The 25,529-nt window shown below is 34.4% G+C and overlaps 1 protein-coding gene across 1 annotated transcript; it reads left to right on the forward strand.

Moving 5' to 3' along the window:
- On the forward strand, window positions 3–24,487 carry LOC109846229 (polyadenylate-binding protein, cytoplasmic and nuclear; the record flags this gene model as incomplete). The annotated part of the gene is made up of 9 exons (XM_020415453.1): window positions 3–43; window positions 121–218; window positions 1,187–1,430; window positions 1,518–1,615; window positions 1,691–1,756; window positions 6,083–6,175; window positions 23,705–23,773; window positions 23,864–23,970; window positions 24,054–24,487. Coding segments are annotated over 9 exons (912 nt in total), but the record flags the coding sequence as incomplete, so codon positions are not given.

The raw sequence follows: 25,529 nt of genomic DNA on the forward strand, positions 1-25,529 counted from the left end.
TTGTTGATTACTATGTTCAAACCCTAGCCAGAGTTTTATCGAGGTAAGATTTGATATATTTTTCGCATGATTCTCTGATTTTGCATGAGGACGATGGTAATGTGTTCCTTCTCGGGACAGTGAGAAGGAGGCGCAGATGTGCATTTATCGAGCATCATGGGAGAGGGATTTCTTCTTCTGCTGTGATATTGACGAGGCATCTTCCCGCGCTCTCGCTCGTAAGCTTTGAGTTTAATAATCCTTGATTTCGCCTTTGTAATCTGGTTACCCGAATTGTTGAGCTGCATTAATTTGCATACCATGTTTCGCATTCAGCCGTGCCCTGTCCTCTTTCTGCACTTGTTATCTGTGGGCTGGGTTAGACACGTTTCTCATGCTCTCTTCTTGTTGGTTATTTACATTAACAGTTTGGAATTTGCTCCCATATGGACATCAGAGGAGCAAAATACGTGCACATGGACTTAAATGTCCTTTTGGGTACAGAACAACTTGAACAGCACATGATTTTGTTTTTGTGAAGTAGCTGACTTTATCAATCTATCCGTTGGGATATTTTATTATAAGTTAAAAGCAATATTAGTCAAGAAAACGCTATTGAACATTAGGTTATGATCATGCGGTATATTATTGAGGAAGCGAGTGTTTTGTTGGGTGTGAGACTGATATGGGGGAAGCAGTTACATTTTATTTTAGAAATAGTGTCTTGACACTCAAATCCAAACAAGCTCGTTCTACATTTGATATTAGGTCAATTGCATGGATGTCTGTCTTATGCGACTCAATGTTGTTTCTAAGTGTGATAAAGTCAGTGTAGAAATAGATGGTTTCTCTTATAAAAAGGACGTCATGAAGAATTTTTTTAATTTAAATTTTGGTAATTTCACAATCTGACTTAAGAACTTATATTGTGCTCTGGATATAACATAGCGTACCTTAGGCCTGTTTTGGAGTCATCTCAACAAATATTAGTTTTCAATTTTTGGCGTTCCATGTTATGCATGATGTTCTAAGGTATGTGGATCCTCCCAGTGAGGAGCAGATACTAGCTTCTTTTGTATCAATATGCAATAACGGAGAGGAATTTTTTTTTTACATCATACTTGTATAATTTACTTTACCAACCTCGTGAATCTTGTTGTTCCCTTGATCAATTGGTTTAAGATTAAGGGTTCACTTCTCATTGTAGGTATACCAGGGGTAATTTCTATAAGCCCCGACAGGGATATAAAAACAACGACTGATTCTAGCGCTTCCAACCTTCTATTAGCACAACAAACCAATCCTGCTACTCGTTCTTCTAGATTTTTCCCTTCAGCAGCAGCGAATTGTGATGCGTGGCTTGTTAAAATGGAGAAACCTGGAGTTGAAGTGGTAACAAAGGCTCAAATGGTAGACTATTTTGCACAGACTCTGACAAAAGTAATGGGAAAGTAAGTGATCTACTATTACTTGTTATTCCATGTTTCCTCTATCCCCATGCCCAACTTTTGATTTCTGCGGAGTAATTTTTTTTGCAGTGAGATGGATGCACAAGTTTCCATATATAATGTCTCATGGGAGAAGGACTTTGGATTTTGTTGCCAAATTGATGAGGAATGTGCATGTGAACTCTCTGGTGAGTATTTCTGTGCAATGTCCGTGCACAAAAATTCTTCATGCACTGACTAATGACATCTCGAATGCATTGAAGACGTTCCAGGTGTATTGTCCGTACAGCCTGACATGAATTTTAGATCGGAAAATAAAAATTATAAAGGTTTGTTATTTCTCAACTGATTGTATTAATCTATCACCATAATCACATTCCTCCTTCAATTTTTATTGGTATTATTTATTGATGTGTTTTTATAATTTTTTATCTTTAGAATCGAACTTTAAATCACTAGATCAATTCTTGGATTTTATCAAATTTCATTTTCTATCCTACTGTTCTATATATGTATGTTTTTCTCTTTCTTTATGAGTATATAAGCATTATTCTTTGCACCTTTGAAAGTAAAAAGGTTGTTATACTTTAACATCATATATACATTGGCTCTCCATTATTTTATTCATTTTCATTATTAATTGTTTGAAAATTTGAAAGGTGCATATGTAAATAAAGGGTAGGGAATTGATTACAAGTTTGCCTCGACTAAAGGAAGATTGTAATCCAATTCACATTATAATTAGTCAAAATCAACAAAATTAGTAATAATCATACTGATTGTGAAGCCTTATTATGAATGCAATCTGGTCTACTAATCTAGTCTAGTCATCTAGTCTTTATGAAGCCTCCTCGTAAAATTTCTGACCTCTAGTTGTGGGATAGAGCAACTGATATGATTATTCAGAGGTAAGATGATAAAGATAATAATACAAGTGGAATGAATGAAAGCTGTCCAACTTCAGAATCATTGATGATCATGACCACCCCTAACCCTTCTCCGACATCCATTGTAGATCCTCGTTTTTCATCTGATTGATTCGTGGTTGTTGACTGGGACCCTAAATCAGCGTTTGTTAAAGGATAAGAACTGATATCAACCACAACCACCTCCACTGCAAAAAAGCACCTTTACTGTGTTGTTAAAAATACAGTAATATCAACCTTTCTAGACATGTTGGTCTTTAAGTTTTGGAGTGGCCAACATGCTTGTGGAATGTGGATGTTCTTATCATTTCCTAGTTATTCCCCCAAAGTTTGACATGTTCTTTGGTTGATAGCACATATTAACCTCTATGAGATTTCTTTTCATAGTTTAATATACATTTCGGGAGGTTCTACGTAGCACTCTGTGCTTCTTTATTTGACTATTTTCTTTTGCTCAGTCAAATTGGGCGCTCAATTTAGCTTATATCTGACTAATCAAAGCAAATAGAATAACAAGGACACAAAAATGGAAAGAAGAGGACTGTAAATTTACTATACGTTGGAATTGATTGGTGTACTTAGTTTCAGAGTCATAATTACCATGTAATTTTTATACTTTTTGTTTAGTTTTCTACCTTTGGTTCTGTCCCAGGGCTTAGAGGAGACAAGTACATTATTTAGTTTTTCTTACTAGATGTCTGCTGTAGGGTACCATTTAGTATTCCGTTACAAAGCTTGTTGAAATAATTCTGATTTTATGTCAATCCTTTTTTTTATTTAAGATTAGAAAATAAATTTTAAATGGACTGTATTAAGTACCTGCAAAGATATAGTTTTTCCTACTCTTTCATTAACTTTCCTCTCTTTGTTCTGCTGAATTTTTCAAGAATCATTTTACCCAGACACTTAAGAGCTAGTGAGTTGTGGGCTGACAATGTATATCAAGCTGAAATTAATTCTTAATATTCTCCTCGCTTGGGACTCACAGGCTACACGGAAATAAAAAAATACAGGTGAAAATAAATATAATTTAAAGTTTGATATTAATGAAGTTTGAAAACCTTTTAAAGCCTGTTGTTCTCTGATACCATGTCGAAACCACTTTACCAAAAGCTTAAGGTATTGAGTTTTGTGTTGACAAGGGACAGTGTATATCAAGCAGATATTAATGCGTAAAATGAACAATATTAACCTCTATCTAATCATTTGGCTGCTAGGTTACCCGGACACTTCATCTAGGCTCTTGTGTCCTTGTCCAACATTCCTTGGGCACGTCTTGAATATATACATATATTTTCAGACACATACTCAATTATATAACACATGCTTTAGTTAAAAATAATTGTGATACATTTCTTGAATGTATATCGTACACTTCACCTCAAATTATGCAACTCATTAGACTCGGGACAGATTTTTTTTGGCACATACCTAGTTCATAAGTATGATTTTAAAGGGTCGTTTGAGTATCTAGTTCAAGAGCGAGCAATTTTTCAATTTAAACTCTACTCGATAAAAGAAACATAAAAATGGTATTAGGATTTTTAGTTCTCATAACATGTGAATGAAAAACAATATCAGTCTCATGTAGACTATTAATTTTTGTATGCATGTGTATAGTCGTGTCCCCGTATCCTAACTTTTACAATTTTGCCGTGTCCCGTATCCGCACCTGCGTCCGTGTCCGTACCCGCACCCCTATCCGTGTAACATAGTTTGGCTGTAAGAAATGTGTTACTGAATTCACATATAATTCATTACTCACTGTTTCTTTGTTACTGTTTGTTTGTCTTTTGAACTATTTTCCTTTGGAGTTCTTTTTAAGCTTTCTGTAAAAAGTTTAGGTAATCTGTTGCATAATGGAAATGATAGAAGATATCTAACGATTGTCATGCAGAATATATGAACTGAGGATTTGAGACCTGCATTAAGATTATTTTTCTGGGGATTAACTAAGTAATTTATTTTTTCTGGTTCATTTGTCAGGCAAAAGTTAAAAGAATTATATATTTTTAAAGTATGAAAGATAACTTAAATAATCTTTAGGTGTTGTATGCATTGCATGGGAGATAGTGGAGTCTTTTAACTGGTATTTTGAAAAGTTCTCATGGAGTTAAACACTTGACCAGATTTACGAAAGGTTTTTAAGGAAACCAATGATTTATATTTTAAATTAAAAAATGAGTACAGGATGATTTTAAATTACTATCCTTGTAGTTAATAACTTGTGCCTGCATTTTGAATTTTTAGGATGCAAACACCTTCGCAGAACTAGTCAGGTAGTAATACAGAACAATTGGTGATTGATTAAGGAATACAAAATTTATCATTACATCCCCTATGGGAGTGGGTGGTTTGACCTTATAGAGAATGATTACAATTCCAAACTGTGCCCATACCATCCCATGAAGGGCTGAAATAACTGTATTTGTAAGTTGGTTTTCTAATAGAACTTGTACTCTTGATTAAGATGTTGGAGTTTAATTTTTTTTGAACAAAAGTCTTTCTCTTTTTATAAAAGTGTTCCCTCGTAATTTTACCTACACTGATTGGGTCACCATAATTTGCAGAACTGTTGCACGAACTTGATGCCAAATATTGTATTGTTTCTGCATTCAAATTACTGTACAAATCTGATGTTTAAAGGGGTTTATGTTGCTGAAAAGAGTTGGCAATTCATAGATTTCAGTGTGTTCTAACTTTTGGTCGGTCATTCATTTTCTAAAGCATGAGCTACCTGGGTAGGCTTGGGGGGGGGGGTCCCACAGCTCCATTTGCATCCTTTTTTTAAAAACACTGTAGTTCATAGTCTGCTAAAAGACTTGATCTTATAAGGAGTTCTCACATCTGGGATATGACATGCAAAAAATTTGAATTTAATAATGGATGTTAATATGGTAAGACATGATGATTATTACCTTATGATTTCATCTCTAAGAAGTCGCTCGGTGTATGATGGAGAATAAAATTATATGTTCTGCTTGTCTTATCTCCTTTACATATGCTCATGGTTTTGGCATATTTGATAATTACCGCACCAAATATTAACCATTATAAATTTGTAACCCCAATAATTCCACATTTATTTGCATTCGTATAGTAAGTAAACCACTTCACTCAAAAGCTTATGCTATTGGATCATGGGCTAGCAATGTATATCACCGCTTCCAACCATCCCAATTATAAGTAGGCACACACTATCTTATGCAGTAAGTACAGAATTCATTAGGTTTCTCAACATGTTTATAGTGAGATCTGAATACAAGATGACATCACACCATTAGCGTATTTTAGTGTGTAGCTAAAGACCCTGGGTTAATGCACACTAGTGCTTACAACACTGCTATACTTTTTTCTTCTATAAACTTGAAATATAATGTTCTTTAGGGTGTATTTTCATTGCGAAATGTATTGACATATTTCTTTGAAAGAGAAGACATACACAAAATGTTTAGCTTCTCACATAGCAAATAGTGTTTAAAAATGAGTTATTGAAGAGAGGGAAGGAGAGAAGTTAGTCTTTCAGGTGTTGCATGCACATTATGCATGTTGGAAGTGATGCCTGACAGTCATTGGGCTTCTTGAAGTGTGTGCGCATAATAGATACTGGCATGATTTATGCAAGTATTCTTATGCGCATGCTAACTAGTGATTTTTATGAGAATTTGATTTAACTGTTTTTTTTCTGCTTGGGAAACTTATATAGCACAATAATGCTATTCTTTGCAGCTGATGATATGTTACTGAAGACGAAAGAGTTGCATGATTCTACTGAAACAACTTCATTACCTGATGTAAAAACTAAAAGGTTGTTTGTGACTGGTAAGACCCTTATTCCTTTATTTGTGTATTTCTTATTTCTTTTATTCTTTTAATAACTACCTTTACTTTCATTTTGCTATCTTTCTGCGCTTATTATTTATACTAGTTAGAGAGCCTATGCGTTGCACGGGTGTACACCATAGAGTTGTTCCATACTGAAGTTTCTATTACACCTTCAATTGTCATAATTTGTTTCAAATATTTCTCTCCAATTGTTAATTCTACTCTTGATTTGAAGGATTAATTTCATTTTAATGTTTCGAGGGACTAATTTCAAAAGAGCTTAAGAATTGAGGGACCAAATAATAGTTTCAATGATTTGAAGGATGGTTTTAGGGACAAATACAGAGAAGCCCTTTGGGTTATTTTATTGGCTTATTTTAATTTGCTTCTCAAATAGCTCAGTGAATGAGGAATTGATTTGTTTATGTAAAGAAACATAGAGAATTGTTAAGATTGGACATTGACATTTCTATAGGCCCCTCAATTCTCATAGGTTGTTCCAAATCCCTATAATTGCTAAGTCTACTCTTGATTTGAAAGATTAATAGCTTAGAAATCAAAGGACCTAATAACAATTTCAATGATTTGAGGGACTAATTTGAAAATAGCTTAAGAATATGAGGACCTAATAACAATTCCAATTTTTTGAAGGACTAACTAAATGTAAGACATGTAAGGGACTAAAATAGAAAATTTCTTTTTAGCTATTTGGTATCTTATTTTCATTTTGCTACCCTAAAGTTTAGGTATATTTGACTTCAAGTCTCAAGGTACTTCTCTAACATTTCGATACTTGTAAGTATTGATCCTATATATGTTTTAACACTATGAAACCTTAAAGTTTCAATCGCATTTCAATTTGGTACCTTGTTCAGATTCTGTTAGCTAGGATTTTCGTTAAGTTCATATCACACCCTTAATATGTGATTAGCATGTGATACATTTGGATCCATTTGACCTAAGTCTCTAAGCACATAGCACAAAATTAACAGACAGACTAACGGATTAGACATGGGTATCAATGTGAATGTATCGAAACTTGTGAGTGTCGAGTCTTAAAAGTACTTTGGGATATCAAAGTGAAATAATGGTATAAAAATGCTAGAAAAATATTTTATGATATCAAAGTGATAAAAGCGGGCATACTTTGGGTACCAAACTGAAGTTACGTCTTATTTGGTGCTACTTACACGCGCGTACACCATCATCTGCAAATCTTGTTAATTTTGTTGGATATTGGACATAGGCCTTAGAGCTGCGAGTTGTTTGGTGGCGGCGCTTGTAATTATTATAAGTGATCAAGGTTTTAAATGTCGGATGTCGGGTTCATGTCGGATGATTGAAATCCATATCGAATAGCAAAAATCGGGGATATATCGGGGGACGTGGACTAAATATCGGATTGCCATATCGGATGGTGCGCATATGTATAATATCATGTCCTAAATATAATCTAAGCATTCCTAAATTCAATATAAGCATACTTTATAAATTCTAGAGGTGACGTCAGCAATGGGTAGATTCCGACGTCGCAGGGAGATAGTATCGAGGCTCTTCTTCTTCTTCTTCTTTGTCTACTCGGGGTCCTTCGGAGGATGAGTCACCGACCACCCTCTTCCTTTTATCCCGACGACGGGATACCCTGCTGTCCTTGGGTTTGGTTGGGGCTCGGATTTTGGGGCGCAACGGGAGATGGACGACGGGGTCCGAGATGGAGGTGAGAAGAACGTCGTCATTCACGAAAAGAGTGATTGGTTCCCAAGTTCGTTTTAATCCTCATTTTTCTCTTTTTCTTTCTATCGGGTTCATAAGAAACCCTTAAACATGAGAACGAGTCAAATGGGTTTAGGTTTTTATTACTAAATCCAAACCCGATAACAAAAAGCAGATCTAAAAAAGGTCATATCGGCCGATTTTTCAAAGCTGAAAAATCGACCGATATGCTCGATATGGCCCAGATATTTTTGGTTTGGCCCTGAAACCGACATACGAGTTGAAAACGCTCATATCATGTCGCTCAAGCCCTCAAACCGACATGTCGAACATGTCAGATGACATTTAAAACATTGTAAGTGATAAGGAGTAAATTTGTCCTATGATTTTTTTTACAAAAGAGTTTGAAAAAATTGCTATGGGGGAATAGACCAGATGTCTACATTGGGTCCCACCTGTTAAGAAGAAAATTATGCGCAATTGTAGGCAAGAGACAGTCACATGACGAGGTTGGGCTTAGTGTCGATGTTTGCGCGCAAGATCTTCAGGAAAATCCAAAGTTTAACGTGCAAATGACTGCAATTAGATGCAAAAAACAAGAGTAACATAGTCCAAAATTTTCTACGCAAACCCGTTGAAAGAGAAGGATGCGAGGAGAGAAGCTATTGTTTGAAGGGTGACGGCCACGTCTTATATTTCTTATGTGACAATTGAGCTATTGAAGGAAACAAGTCCGCCAAAAGTTGCTGAAGTAGACAGCTCCGACAAAACCAAGTAGCTCCTTATAGAGAAGAATACAATGAGGTGATTTTAGAGATAGTTAACAAAATTTAGTTTATTATAACTATTGAAATCTCAAATTCCTATGCACATGGTGCGTGTGTGACACAGTGAAAACAATCATGGTGGTCTGTATAGGCTTGTCCAAACAGGCAGGGTTGGCCTAGTTCGGGTCGGGTAGAAGGCACCCAATAGGACCTGGGTCTGGGTTCTGTCATATGTGAACTAGACACTGGGCCGACTTGGTTTTCCTTTTTCTTTTTTTTAACTTGGTTCTTTTTTTGCAAAAAAAACAAGAAAAATAGATTTTTGTAAAAAAAGGGCAACTTCAGGAGTAATTAAAAAGATGCAAAATTTTAGCAAAGAAATTCAATCTTATTATTAATATTATATAATTATACAATTTGCAAATTTCATAGAAATTAAAATTATAAAAATAAATTCTTTATTGTTAATCACTAAAAATTACAACATTTTTTGGGAAATATCGCATCATAATAGATGAATATATCTCAACTAGGTTGATATCTTATCATCTATATCACTATCATTTGTAACTATTTCCATTCAAAAAGATAAAAACTAAAAAGTTTAAATAACTTTCTACTCTTTCTCTCTTATTATCAATTCATTAAGTCTATCCTCAATATTACCTATTCGGTCGATGCATTGAGTTCTCTTCTCGTACTTCCACCAATGTTGTAAGCACATTACCACTTGTATGACATATGGATCTAGCGATGTTCTATGACCTTCGATTAATCGTCCTGACACATTAAAGGCAGATTCCAAAAGCTACGGTGGAAACATGCACTACTATTAAATTACGAGCCGTGATGGAAAGCACAGGATATGAAACTATATACTTTTTTACCATTGTAATTTTCAAAATATCAAACTCATTATTCTGAAGTCTAACTAAAGGTGCAGCTAAATATTATTTAATTTTATAAACTTCCTTGATGATGATCCTAATCCACGACTACTACCCGTACCTGTTAGCCTCTCTATTCATCGATTGCCTATCAAAACGTTTACCTTTGCTCTGTCTAGAGCTCATAAAAGCTGTAGGTTGAGATGATACATCATGTCTAGTTGTGTACTCTTTAAATAATCTTTGAAAATAATATTTACTAGTGTTATGATGAGTAAGTGCAATAATAGACTGACCGCTATCACTTTCCGTTACCATGTTATCATACAAACAATTCAACAAAATTTGAAGGCCAAGACTTTTCAAGCATGAATTAATAGAAATCTCTAAACCAAAAATAATAGGAATGAGTCTAAAATTCTTATTATATTTGCTTTGCATTTCAGAAATTATGTTTGAAAAATAATCATCTATGCGATAAGTATTAAAAAAAGATTAAATATTTAAAACTTGTTAAGCAGTTTGAGTAATAGTTGGAACAACCGGATAATGATATAGTAGCATCAAAAAAAAAAAAAAAACTTATAGTATCTCATCTACACAACTTATAATTGTCCATTCATCATCATTTATTCCATACATATTACTAGAACTAGATGCAAAGCTAGAGCTAGAAGCATAAAAAGCAATAAAATCCCTTATAATTTTTTATACTCTATTGCTACATTTAACATTGTATAGGTGAAATTCTACCTATGGTCAATATCTTTTAGAATTAACTTGTCTTTTAAACTCTTTTTCTACACAATTATCTCCATCTCTTAAGCCTTTGTTCAGAACATTATGAACATAAGCTATAATCCTAACTTTTTCTATCATTGGTCTAATTTCATCAAATACACTTTGCACAATTAGATTCAAAATGTGACACATGCATCTAATATGAAAAATGTCACCCTCGCATAGCAATAATAAAGATGATTTGATATGATTTACAACTACATTATTATTACTTCTATTATCTAGTGAAATAGAAAATATTTTTTCAACAATTCTTAATTTTGAAAGTTTTTTAGTTATTAAATTTATAACATTCAGACCAATGTGTGAATCTTTTAATAAAATAAAAGAAATAACTCTTTGGAACCATAAATAACTAGTTTGTGCTCTAGATGTCCAAATATTAAAAGTTAGAGAAAATTTACAGTTTAAGATTTGAAAATAAGAAATTATTTTATGTTTTTTTCTTGTGATAATATTTCAAATAACATTTGAAAATAAGAAATTATTTTTTTCTTGTGATAATATTTCAAAATATCACGTTAACAACTTTGGCGAGAAATTTTTTGAAGGGATAAAAACATCTCTAATCACATCCTCAAATTCATCATCTTCTACCAATTTAACCCGATGATGCATTTTCTGACTCTAGTTGTGTCGTATTTCTATGAACCAAGGCTACTGGAGGAAGATGATTGATTGATTAGATATTGACAGATGTTACCTTGAACCGTTCCTTGCCCTCTGTTGTGTTTTTCCAAACGTAGTTTGAGGTTGTTAGTCTCGTTCTTATGATAAGCTTCTAAGGGGGGGTTTATTCGTTGGTGTAATTTGGTGTAATTTGGGGTAAATTGTTCCAATGGGATAATTTTACCCAATGGGATAATTGAATGGGATAAAGTGGGGTAAAATGGGGGTAATGAGACAATTTGAGTGGGACAATTTTAGTATGACATCTTTTTATAATATTATATTTATAGCTTAATTAAATTTAAGTTTAACTTGATATAACATCAAATGATTAAATAAATTTAGTCCTCAAGAACGTGTAATATTCTAATTTCACATAATTAACTAGATAATGTTGCACTAAACAAAACATCCAGAATTTTCAAATAGCAACAAGCATGCATTCAACCTTCAACACTATGCACAAGAGAAACTATAATTAAGACCATTATTTAACAACACCGCTCAAATCAAAAGAGGATAAATAAATTCATACCATGTAACCTCTGAAAGCAGTCTGGATCTTAACAGCAGCAACGTCGACGTCGTGATCGGGGAGGTGATGAACATACGCGTTGAAGGTGGCAGGGTCACCGGCGTCGAAATGAAGGGCGAGTTCGTCGAGGCCGATTTTGGCGGAGGAGCGGGCGCTCGAGCTCGATTCCGGCGACGGAGCTTGATTTTGGTGACGGAGCTCGAGCTCGATTTTGGCGGAGGAACGGGCGCTCGAGATCGATTCCGGCGACGGAGCTCGATTTTGGCGACGAAGGTCGAGCTCGATTTTGGCGGAGGAGCGGCGATTTGGGGGTAATTTTGTTCCGCTCTCTTGTTCCAGAAATCAAAATGGGGTAATTTTGAGGGTTGGGCTGAGTTATCTTTATATAGGTGGTGTAATTTTAGGGAAAGTGGGGTGTTTGTCCCCCAATTGTCTCAACAAACCAATAACACCACAATAGATACTCCAGTTCCAATTACACCAATGAATAACACCAAACACTGGTGTTCCAAAAATTATCCCATTTTTTATACCAATGAATAACCCCCCCTAAGACATGACCGCATAATACACATTTCGTCTTTTGGGTGATAAATATGTGCTGTTCATTCCTGTAACTTCTAGCTTCTAAAAAAATATCATACTTTTGATCTCGGTTTTTTAGGAGCTCTAGGTGTTAGATCATCGCCGGATTCGGGTTTAGCATCAGTAGAAGTAGCTGTAGGACTCAATTCGAGAGATGAATTATGCCCTTCATAATCAGAGGAGGAAGTCATTAGCATTAGAGAATTAGAAGTATTTGAGAGTATTTAAAAGTATAAGAGAGACTGAGAGAGAGTATTACAGAGAAGATAAGTTCTAGCCTTGTTTGACTGTTTTTGAGGGTATTTTGATCATTTGACCAAAATATTGCCATTTTAGCTATTTTGGTTTGTTCGAACTGGGCCGAGTTCGGGCTGCTTGGTTTCAACGGCTAGTTTTTAGCCGTTGGACCTAGTCGGGCCGGGCTTTTGAGCTCGACTCGGTCCTAATGGTTACTTAAGGAGCCGTTTGGGCTATCTAACTCGGTTTGGATCTGGGGTGACTCGGACCTGGTCCCGGGTTTTTCTGCTCGCGCCCCAGAATCCTGGCAGGTTGTGCTCGGGTCGAGCTTTGGCGATGCGATTCGGGCCCGACCGTTTGGGCTTTTCCTAAGCCTAGGCCTGGTTTTGGCCCGGCTGAGTCCAGGCTGGACATTGGGCCGAGTCGGGGCCCAAGCTTGAATGGACAAGTCTAGGTTTGTAAAGTTTAAATAATAAATCTATTATCTATATTTTTAGGCGGTAATATGAAAAGATGCATTACGTAAGACGGTTGTGCACAAAAAATCAATCACAAGTTAAATTTTGTTTGATGATTATATGAAAAAAGTAATGAGTTACATATGGAAGTCAAGTATTTAGTTGGAAAAGCACAAATAACATAATAAGATCATTGCCCCAGTGGTTATATACTAAAAGAGTTATGTTAGGTTAGTTGGGAAAAAACTCTTTAAGAAAGTCATTGTGTGGAGAAATTTAAAAAGGCATAGATCTTATAATTCATTTCTTAAGTGTTGCTTGCTTGATAATCGTATGTGAAATTATTACTTTAGGCCTTGAGGTTAGATACTAAAGAGTTATATTGGGCTAGGTGTTCCAGAAAAAATAAATTCTATCAGAACATCATGTTGAGGAGAAATTATAAAAGGCGTAAATAGTAAAATTCATTTCATAAAGTGTTACTTGCTTGGTAATCATTTGTGAAATTATTATTTTAGGCTTTTATTTTGTTTACAGTTTTTATATTGGGGACAAACAGACAATTGGACATCTTGATGTTTTGATTTTGGTTGAATAGGTGTCAGTCAAGTTGTAAAATAATAAAATGATTGCACGTACAGTTTAGATCTGAAATAAACTTTACTGGGTTTATGTGCAAACTGATCACTTATATTAACATTACGTAGCATACTGCACTGAGATACCTACTTGATGAACTATAAGTATGACCTAATTTTGGTGTGCTGTCATCAGGAACTATAGCTAGTTTCTCTTCCATGCATTGTTTTAAACATTCCCGACATGGGCAGATATATCGCCCGATATATCCTTTTACAAGGCTTACCGCAATCGATATGGTCTCTAAATATCATTTATCGTTTTTTGTCTATTTTGGGCGATATATTCTCTGTATGGCCGACATACCAGCCGATATATTGGCTGATATATCATTTTATATGGCTTTTTCCAAAACATTATACCGCGTTTGGAAATTTTTGGGCGAGATCACGATTTTTTTCATTATATCAAATGACATTTTGACCAAAAAACAAGCAGGTGAAATGTTGCAACGCTAGTTTTTACGTTTATTTGTTTTTCAAAGTTGTTTAGTGATTAAACATATATTATTTACATTTTGTATGCTTAAATTTTATTAAGTATGTTGAGATTACATTTTAGTGCGTATTATATATGCAAATATCTGTTATGACGTTTCGATATTTACCATATATCCTCGATATTTCACCGATATCCTCAATCCGATATGAATTTTGGTCATCTGATATTTCCCTAATATTCGATATTTAAAACCTTGCTTCCATGGAAATGTCATAAGTGCCTTGCAAAAGATCTCTTGCAAGAGCTTATATTTGGGTCTCACTACATAATCCTACTTTCCTTGAAGAGTATGTTTGTACGAGCATTCCAGTGAATGTCTACAAATCACGGTTCACTGAGAATGAATTTCCTCTCACCATCTTGTTCAAAGACATGCTAATATGCCGCTATGTGTGTCACTGTCTTAAAAGTGAAACAAGGCCCTAAAACAACTCATAACAAAATGAAATCATAAAACTAGTAAGAAAATGAGGTGGTGATGAGCACAAAACTTGACAAAAAAAGCATTGAGAAGAATATGAAAAAAAAGAAAGAAACAAAACCAATCACTTGGCTTTTCTTTCTTTCTACCTTCCTTTATATACAATACTTGGGACAAACATACATATACATAGGGGTGCAACATAGATTAAATTTATCTGATTAGATCCGTGTTCGTATCTGTATGGGATGCGAATTGGGATATCAAAATATGAATTTGGTTGTATCCGGATCCAGATTCAGATATCGTGTGTAAGTTTAAAGCAAATCAGATATGGATATGGTTATCTATACTACATATAAAAGAGGACTGCCTTGTCAAAACATTTAATTTCCATTTTTACCCTTTTAAGTTTGATAATTCTCAAATATGTTATTAGTTGTAATTAATTATTCGCTAATTATATATAACCTCTGATTAATTATGCATTTCCTCACTTTTTCAAAACCTTTGGTCACATTATTATTTTATTATCTAATTATGTTATGTAATAGGAAATTTGAAATTTATCCCTACTTTATTTTCACATAATATTTAAAATTCTAGAAAAATTAAAAATAATAAAAATTTATTAGGCTTATCTAGTCGGGCCGGGCTTTTGAGCTCGACTCGGTCCTAATGGTTACTTAAGGAGCCGTTTGGGCTATCTAACTCGGTTTGGATCTGGGGTGACTCGGACCTGGTCCCGGGTTTTTCTGCTCGCGCCCCAGAATCCTGGCAGGTTGTGCTCGGGTCGAGCTTTGGCGATGCGATTCGGGCCCGACCGTTTGGGCTTTTCCTAAGCCTAGGCCTGGTTTTGGCCCGGCTGAGTCCAGGCTGGACATTGGGCCGAGTCGGGGCCCAAGCTTGAATGGACAAGTCTAGGTTTGTAAAGTTTAAATAATAAATCTATTATCTATATTTTTAGGCGGTAATATGAAAAGATGCATTACGTAAGACGGTTGTGCACAAAAAATCAATCACAAGTTAAATTTTGTTTGATGATTATATGAAAAAAGTAATGAGTTACATATGGAAGTCAAGTATTTAGTTGGAAAAGCACAAATAACATAATAAGATCATTGCCCCAGTGGTTATATACTAAAAGAGTTATGTTAGGTTAGTTGGGAAAAAACTCTTTAAGAAAGTCATTGTGTGGAGAAATTTAAAAAGGCATAGATCTTATAATTCATTTCTTAAGTGTTGCTTGCTTGATAATCGTATGTGAAATTATTACTTTAGGCCTTGAGGTTAGATACTAAAGAGTTATATTGGGCTAGGTGTTCCAGAAAAAATAAATTCTATCAGAACATCATGTTGAGGAGAAATTATAAAAGGCGTAAATAGTAAAATTCATTTCATAAAGTGTTACTTGCTTGGTAATCATTTGTGAAATTATTATTTTAGGCTTTTATTTTGTTTACAGTTTTTATATTGGGGACAAACAGACAATTGGACATCTTGATGTTTTGATTTTGGTTGAATAGGTGTCAGTCAAGTTGTAAAATAATAAAATGATTGCACGTACAGTTTAGATCTGAAATAAACTTTACTGGGTTTATGTGCAAACTGATCACTTATATTAACATTACGTAGCATACTGCACTGAGATACCTACTTGATGAACTATAAGTATGACCTAATTTTGGTGTGCTGTCATCAGGAACTATAGCTAGTTTCTCTTCCATGCATTGTTTTAAACATTCCCGACATGGGCAGATATATCGCCCGATATATCCTTTTACAAGGCTTACCGCAATCGATATGGTCTCTAAATATCATTTATCGTTTTTTGTCTATTTTGGGCGATATATTCTCTGTATGGCCGACATACCCCCCCCCCCAGCCGATATATTGGCTGATATATCATTTTATATGGCTTGTCACAAAACATTATACCGCGTTTGGAAATTTTTGGGCGAGATCACGATTTTTTTCATTATATCAAATGACATTTTGACCAAAAAACAAGCAGGTGAAATGTTGCAACGCTAGTTTTTACGTTTATTTGTTTTTCAAAGTTGTTTAGTGATTAAACATATATTATTTACATTTTGTATGCTTAAATTTTATTAAGTATGTTGAGATTACATTTTAGTGCGTATTATATATGCAAATATCTGTTATGACGTTTCGATATTTACCATATATCCTCGATATTTCACCGATATCCTCAATCCGATATGAATTTTGGTCATCTGATATTTCCCTAATATTCGATATTTAAAACCTTGCTTCCATGGAAATGTCATAAGTGCCTTGCAAAAGATCTCTTGCAAGAGCTTATATTTGGGTCTCACTACATAATCCTACTTTCCTTGAAGAGTATGTTTGTACGAGCATTCCAGTGAATGTCTACAAATCACGGTTCACTGAGAATGAATTTCCTCTCACCATCTTGTTCAAAGACATGCTAATATGCCGCTATGTGTGTCACTGTCTTAAAAGTGAAACAAGGCCCTAAAACAACTCATAACAAAATGAAATCATAAAACTAGTAAGAAAATGAGGTGGTGATGAGCACAAAACTTGACAAAAAAAGCATTGAGAAGAATATGAAAAAAAAGAAAGAAACAAAACCAATCACTTGGCTTTTCTTTCTTTCTACCTTCCTTTATATACAATACTTGGGACAAACATACATATACATAGGGGTGCAACATAGATTAAATTTATCTGATTAGATCCGTGTTCGTATCTGTATGGGATGCGAATTGGGATATCAAAATATGAATTTGGTTGTATCCGGATCCAGATTCAGATATCGTGTGTAAGTTTAAAGCAAATCAGATATGGATATGGTTATCTATACTACATATAAAAGAGGACTGCCTTGTCAAAACATTTAATTTCCATTTTTACCCTTTTAAGTTTGATAATTCTCAAATATGTTATTAGTTGTAATTAATTATTCGCTAATTATATATAACCTCTGATTAATTATGCATTTCCTCACTTTTTCAAAACCTTTGGTCACATTATTATTTTATTATCTAATTATGTTATGTAATAGGAAATTTGAAATTTATCCCTACTTTATTTTCACATAATATTTAAAATTCTAGAAAAATTAAAAATAATAAAAATTTATTAGGCTTATACCTTACACCTTTGGGTTTTACCACTTATGGAGGACTACCTGTTACCTTGCATATTATTAACCTTTTAAAAATATGATAATAGTATAAAAAATAATTTGTATTTACTGTATGTAATAGTAGTGAAGTATAATGATTTTAATGGTATTTTTAAATTAATAAATTACACTATAATTTAATAATTATACAATTTAGTAAATTATGTTCTAATAGTGTAATAAACTATCTTTAAATTATAATGTAGTTACTAATAATATTATAATTATGCCATGTATAATATTATTACCTTTAAAAGAGAAGAAACTATATAGTATATTATAATTATTTAAATATATTATAAATATTTTAATAAATGGATAAATTAAAATAATTATCCAAGCTATAATAATTAATCATATTGTTCTTTATACACAATTTTATTGTACAATTTGTTTATTTAAATAAAATTGTAATTGTTTAGATTTTATATTGCGATACAAGTCATTTCATTATTTTTCAACCAATAAACAAAAATTGAGAAACATAAAACAAATAAGTATGTTCTCGTGCAAAACACATGCACTGTACTAGTGTTGTGAAAAACCGGATTGGTGTTCGGATATTCAATCAATATAAGAATGAATGGATCTGCTTCCCTCGTGACTTTCTTCTGAGAAAAAATGTTGACTATTGGCTAATTAGTTAGAAGCACATGGGTTTATATGGTTCCCAAGTTAGACAAAGAAAGATTAGGTAGGAAACAAATCGCCAATATATATTATTGCAAAGTGTGTGCTGCGATGAGTCTACATGGTTTTACTCCTTGGAAAACATAGGTACATCTAGCCAAAATATTACATATAGCTTTTTAATTAGTTTTTAATTGCTCTATGTGGCATATTTGTCCATTTTAAAATTTAGTAGCTTTCATCTATTTAATATGAGATGAAGATACTAAAATTTATTTATGCTTATTTCCGGATCATGTATGTTTTTTCATCTGATTCATATCTGTATCCGATTTTCTTATGTCTGATTCATATCCGTTTCAGATTATGTTGAATATAGCATGACTTTTTCTTACCAAAATATATTTGTATTCGTATCTGTATCCATTACTTATAAGCGGATACATATATGGTAAATGGTATATCTGAGCCATATCTGATCCGTTTGCATACCTTCATATACACTATTGAGAAGGAAAAAGAGTGTAGGCAAGGTTATAAGCCAAATTGAAAATGAGTAACACATGTATGCTCACTCACTTATCCACCCTCACGCGCACACGTACGACCACTCATCTAGTCACCATTGTTTTAAATATCCCCGACATGGCCCGATATATCCCCCGATATATCCTTTTACAGGACTTGCCGCAACCGATATGGTCTTTAAATATCCTTTACCGCTTTTTAGCTATTTTGAGTGATAAATCCCCGATATGGCCGATATATTAGCCGATATGTGAGACCAATATATCTTTTTATATAGCTTGTTGCAAAATAATATACCGTGTTTGGAATTTTTGGGCGAGATATCAAGATTTTCCCATTATATCAAATGATATTTTTCCCTAAAAAAAGATCATCGAATGTTGCAAGGTTGTTTTGCACTTTTGTTTGTTTTAGAAGGTTGATTAGTGATCCTAAACATATATTATTCATATTTTGTATGCTTAAATTTCATTACATATGTTAAGATTACATTTTAATGCATTATACTATGTATGCAAACATTCATTATGGCATTCCGATATTTACCACATATCCCCGATATTTCCCCGATATCCGCAATCCGATATGAATTTTGGTCATCCGATATTTTCCCGATATCCGATATTTAAAAACTTGCTAGTCACACCCACCCATATCCACCAACCCGCAGAAGACTACACACAATAACGCAGCACAAAAATTTAAAAAAACCTCGGAACCCACCAAGAGGCGTTTGGGAACCTAGAAATTTGGTTTGGCTCCGTCTTTTCGAGATAAGCGATTGTCATGTATTATATGTCTGATTGACCCTTTATATTAGAAGATATTGCCATTTCTTCGTGTTCAAGTCGGCAATGCATCTATATTCGTGTTTGGCTCGAGATGGTCCCACTACTACATGAATTTGTTCTTTATGTGTTCTACATCACACATCCACTCACTCGAACATGCATGCACGCACGCTCGCCCCCTATGCATGAGAGCCCACACACTTACAAGCTCACCAATGCACACACATGCACACAGACTCACCTAAACTATGTATGTGAAAATTCCAGTAGTTTGACATACTTCAACTCCAAGAAAATGGGAGGAGATTGACTTATAAGCTCCTTGTCCTTCCATTGAAGAAGCAGCGTATCAAAGTCCAGATCAAAATTGGGCTTCGGTTGAGAGCATACAATGAAATTCCTTGACGATTATCCGTCAGAGGAGTGATGATTGTGAGGAAGGGAGGTTTTTAGTTCGAAGAAAGGAAGAAAATGAGGGGATTTCCCTCTTTTTGTTGTTTTTTGCTTACTTGGAAAGATGTTGCTTTGAGGAAACTTTTTTTTTTTTGTTTTATTTGAGGAAACTCGCTTTTTGCTTTTTTTTTGTTTTATTTGGAATTTTTGGAGATTGATGGATAGGATTTGTTTGTAGAGGCATAAATTTGGATCTAACAAAAGGAATGATAAATTCCTTTTAATCTATAATCACTCATAACACCTAATCTTTTTATTAAGTCGGAATCGCACAAACACTTAACCGTGCAAATCACATGTCAACTAGAAAATAACTTGCTAAACATTTCATGACTTTTATTTTAATTTTCTCCTTGCTGAAATAATGAAAATCACACTCCCTAAACTAAGTTGGAATTTTATCTCTAATGCAATTAAAGGGCTTGTTTGGTTACCTCCCAAAATGGAACCAGGATTGACTCGATCCTAATTTGGGAAGAACCTTGGTGCCAGACAATTCCAATGATAATATCTTATGTAAATGAAAGAGGTTAAAGTTGGTAGGATTCTTATATTTTGTCTGTTAGGATTTTAGATGGGACTTTGATTTTATCTGTCAGGATTTTAGATGGGAATTTTGATTTTATCTATTTGGTTAGCTTGGAATTCAGTTGGGATAATGATTTAGGTGCTTATCATTGAGGAGGATTAAGGAGAAGGGTTATCTTCATTAATCCTTCATGAGGAGTTAAAAATACTCTAATGTTGTTTGAATTGGATAGTTATGATGAAGGGTTATGTTTTTTATGTTTGGCAAATAAAGTAGGGTCAAGGAGATTAATCCCCGCTTTTTTTTTTTAAAATATCAACTTTAACCTTATTGAAAGTAGTAATTTTTACTAAAAATTACTACATTAAAACAGAATTAATTTATAAATAATTCAAGGATGCATACAATACGAGAATGCAAGTACTATTTTAGCCTATATATTAATAATGTATAATATAACAAAGGCGTATCTTATAGTACACTACCTCAACCCTCTCAACTGGGACTTAACAGCAAACTTTCTATGTTAATTTTTTAAATAAAAGATGCTGCCTACCCCCACGTGAGGAGGCAGAATGAATTTGATTTTGCCTCGTGCGGAATTGTTAACCTGTCTAATGACAGGTAAATTGGTAGTTAAAATTAGGTATGGATTTGTTAGCCATTTGGTATATTTTTATTGTTTGGGGGATTAATGAGGGGCTAAACCCCTTAAACCCTCCACTAACCCCTATTAAACGAGACCTTAAAGTATCTTTTAGATTAGATTGTTACATTTGAGTTGTTGTAGAGATAGATTTGAACTTGAATTCTTTGTTTAGAGATGGTAAATTAACGAAATTCAATTTAACTGAGACATGTTTTAGCACAACATAGCCGTGTGCTAAGGTAGGCATGTGATTTGCCAAAGTGTGATGTCATTGTTTTCGGATTAGATGCCTTGTCTAGCTATTTTATTTGTTCTTTATTTATTTCTTGTTTTACTTTAGTTCTTTTCCAAATAGAAAAATCTAGGAGTCCTGACTTTCTCCAACATGAAGCCTCTATCATCATGTCCTCTACAGTAAGGAAGTCTATTTTCCCAAAGCAAACAACCCATGTGCTCGATAAAATCGTGCTGATGTCATCATATACAGCTAGAATAAAAATAACTTAGAAATCCCATTATACCCTTCTTCCTTCCATCATTGAGTTAACAACCCATTCGCCTTAATTTCTATCTTCTCCCCTTGACATCGCCTTGACTTGCACTAATCTAGAGCTATCCGATTATAATCTCACATTGATCTTCCATCATTCCGCATCAAACCTTGTCTGGGAGTAATTGGGTTAGTGTTGGCTCAGTTTTCCTTAGGCCAAAGAGCCGCCTAAAGCCAATTCTGCTCTGATTCACCCATAGCCTGTATCAAAATAGAAATAATATGTGACATTACTCTTAATTCTTTTTTGCTAATAACATATTATTCTACTTGTTGATAACCACAAGTAACTTGTAGAACATTATGACCAAATTTTATCTTTTACACATTATATTGTTGGCGAGCTAGTCACTACATTTATTGTTATATAATATTTATATACAACTATGGAGTCAGTAATCTAGCTATTGAGATTTCTATGATTAGTATATGTTGCATTATAATTGTGAAATTGCCATGTAAATGGATTATGTGTTAACCTTGAAAAAAATTAATAGAATCAAATGTTAAAAACATGTCAATGAAATGAAGGAGACATTGCCACTAGCAAAAACATGCCCATCAGCCATCCCCATCTTGGCTAAAAAGTTGCCAACAAAACGCACATATGAGTCATATGATTTTAATCATTAGAACTCATTAACCAATGAATGAAGCGGCTGGAGACTGTAACTTCCTTTATAATATAGAAGAAATGTGTGCATGTGTGTTAATAGCAATAATAAGAGAGTTGGTTGTTTGTATCGTATAACTCTGAATTAGATCCAATTAAATAAGTGTAAATTAGGTTGTGACATAGTATATCACAAAACCATGTCAGGGTCAATCTTGGCCCAGTTTTGAGGTGTCTGCCACACTTGACCCTAAATTCAAACTCAAACTTCCTTCCTAATATAATTTTAAATTCAAATCTAGATAACTGAATAAAAAAAAAATCAAATATCCTTTCAAATGTCCTAAAAGATTAAAATTGAATCTATATCTGTAAGTCCTGACAATCTTATGTACTGCACTTGTATAAGATCTGACCTTTAAATTTGTTCCGCATCAAAAGATGAGGAAAAGTTACCTATCCTTTAGGGTCAGTTTGGCAAACGGAGCATAACTGGGCCAGACCAGTTTTGTGCTAAACTAGTTTTGTTTTGGACTAGACCCCCTCTGGTCCAAAACAAAACTAGTTTAGTGACACTATTTGGGTACAAAAAATGGGGCCAGATCTATCCCGGAATTTTGATAAATAAGAAGCAACACAAAATTGGACCAGATTCAGTGCTGGCCCAATTTTACAAAGTTGCCAAACACTCCCTTCACCCTATCAAAGTGTCTTAACTAACCATATTTTTAAAGGAGGTGCTATGTCTATTTCTATAGTAATTATCAAGAGATCTAAAATCAACTACCTATAAAAATAAGCTTATTTTATGTACCAAATATCAAATTTATTTTTCTCTTCAACCAATTTAGGATAACATTTTTCTTCTCTTAAAAAGAAGATATACTCAGAATTCTCTTTGTCTACTATTCTCAGTAGAAAACGTCCGCCTTTTTGCTCAGAAAAAGAAGTGAGAGGGAGAGAAGAATTATGGTAAATTGCATAATTTTCTTATTATTAGTCACTGAATTTTGTTTATGCAATAGCAGTTTTTGCTTCTAATTTGGCCTTCCAGCCATGAATAATTCCTAGATTTGTCTGTGCTTGTCATGTATAAACTTTCACAGAAAAATGTCACAACTACATTTAAACTTATTTCAGATCCATGAAAAATTCGCTCCAGTGATTGAATTCACCGATATTTCATCTTTTTTTATGATAATTGCAGGCCAATACATGTAAGCCTGAATGAGTGTCGATCACAATAAACTTAGTCATTCCATGTGGATTGATTATCGTATGCTATCATTTGTTTATTACTGATTGTGTCCGCTGTCATGAATAGCAAATGTAAATTTCTTACTTGAAATTATCATTGTTAGATTTTAAAAATTTGTGATCATATTTTATTGGCAGGGCTTTCCTTCTATACATCTGAGAAAACTCTACGAGCAGCATTTGAACCATTTGGCGAACTTGTTGAAGGTTTGTACTCTTTTCTGACTAATATTCTATTGACCGTTGCCATCATCTTCTTAGTTGGAGTTGCTGAAATAAATGTTTCTCTTGTGACAGTAAAAATTATAATGGACAAGATATCAAAGAGATCGAAGGGTTATGCCTTCATAGAGTACACAACAGAAGAAGATGCAGGTGCAGCTCTTAAAGAGATGAATGGAAAGGTATCATCTTGCGAACATACACATCTTTGTAAAAACCCCTGGTTTTTTAGGAACTTACCCTCTATTTATTTGGTGATTTGCAGATCATAAATGGTTGGATGATAGTTGTTGATGTTGCTAAAACTAACCCACCAAAATACAGCAGGAGTCCTCCACGGTCATCATCTTCCAGACGCTAAATGTGATAAATTCTCAGAATTATCTAAACTGCCCAACAAACAAAGACGAGCCCGATGAATTAGTAAACGGCCTTGGCAAGAAATTCGTTCTTAATCACAAGCAAACCAAGAAGATACCTTCGTGGCTGGGACAAGTTCTCTCTGCATAGAAGCAAATGTTTCCAGAAGGTATTGTTGTCCCTACTTACGGCATTGTATGTATATTATTGTATTGATATATCACAGGCAAGTTCGCTAAACTTGTAGCTCGACACAAATCAATCAGTAAGGTAAAGTTTTGTAGTTGAGAGATCTTTGAATATTTTAACATAAAGGTGTAGACGTGACTAGAAGTGTTAGTTTTGGTGAAGTTCTCTTCATTTGTATGTGAAAATTTGTCCATCTTTTCACGTTGACCGTCCTCTCACTTCAACGGGCCTTCCCTTTTATTGCGCGTATACATCCGATTTAAAAATGCCAGTCACGATGATGGAATCACTTGATCAGCAGGTCTGTTTTGTTTTTTCTTTATTGCCTTTATAAAAATCATATAAAAGGTTCGTAGTCTATGTATAGTGCCAGCTAGCAAAGTCACTAGGCCTGCGTGCGGAGGACTGTAGAAGGCCAAAACACGGGATCCAATCCAGTTACGTATAGGACGTAGGTACAACTGTCAAAGCACTGCTGTAGATATAAAAAGGGTGGAAATTTTTTGTTGGAGCATTACTTGTTAATGTCAGAAAGTTAGGTGCGATTTAGGGGAGTTAAAATAGATTTCTGGGTCCCTTAATCGTCTTTAATGGTTAATCTTCAGTGGAGAGCCTTAATTTGTACTTCACTGCACAAATAACAGAAGTTAGAGGCACCAGAATTTTGTTTCCTTCGGTGTGCCTTCCAATGCTCAAGTTAGTGATTGTTTCTAGTTAATCTGAAGAGAAAAATAAAGTATGTTCTTATTGACTTTTCGTGTGTGGAAATCGCGTACCGTGGTTTTGTGGAACCAACCATTATTTATTTATAGAGGGTTTAGAGGGGAATGTTGGTAGTTTTGGCCGAATGTGTGCAGTTCTGCTTCATACACCCTATTTTACATGTGCCGCCAATTGTTTGGCCAAGTCGCCTTGGTGCAGTGATGAGATTGTTGGAGTAAAGGCGTGTTCGAGGAGCTTTGAAGGCTCTGGTTCAAAAGGTCATTATGACTCCGACGCCGCATTAATTGTTGATGGCGACGGGGCGGCGAAGTGCCGACACTAATTGTACATTCATTAAATGCAACATGACTTTTGATGACGTTTGTCAGACCGTTTCACTTTTGAAGATGCAATCCATTCTGATGGGCCCTAAGTCATGCCCTCGCTATGAGGGGGAGTCAAAAGAGCGTCCTTTCATTCTTGAGTGTCG

The sequence above is a fragment of the Asparagus officinalis genome, chromosome 6 (genome assembly GCF_001876935.1).
Source record: "Asparagus officinalis chromosome 6, Aspof.V1, whole genome shotgun sequence".
Lineage (NCBI taxonomy): Eukaryota > Viridiplantae > Streptophyta > Magnoliopsida > Asparagales > Asparagaceae > Asparagus > Asparagus officinalis.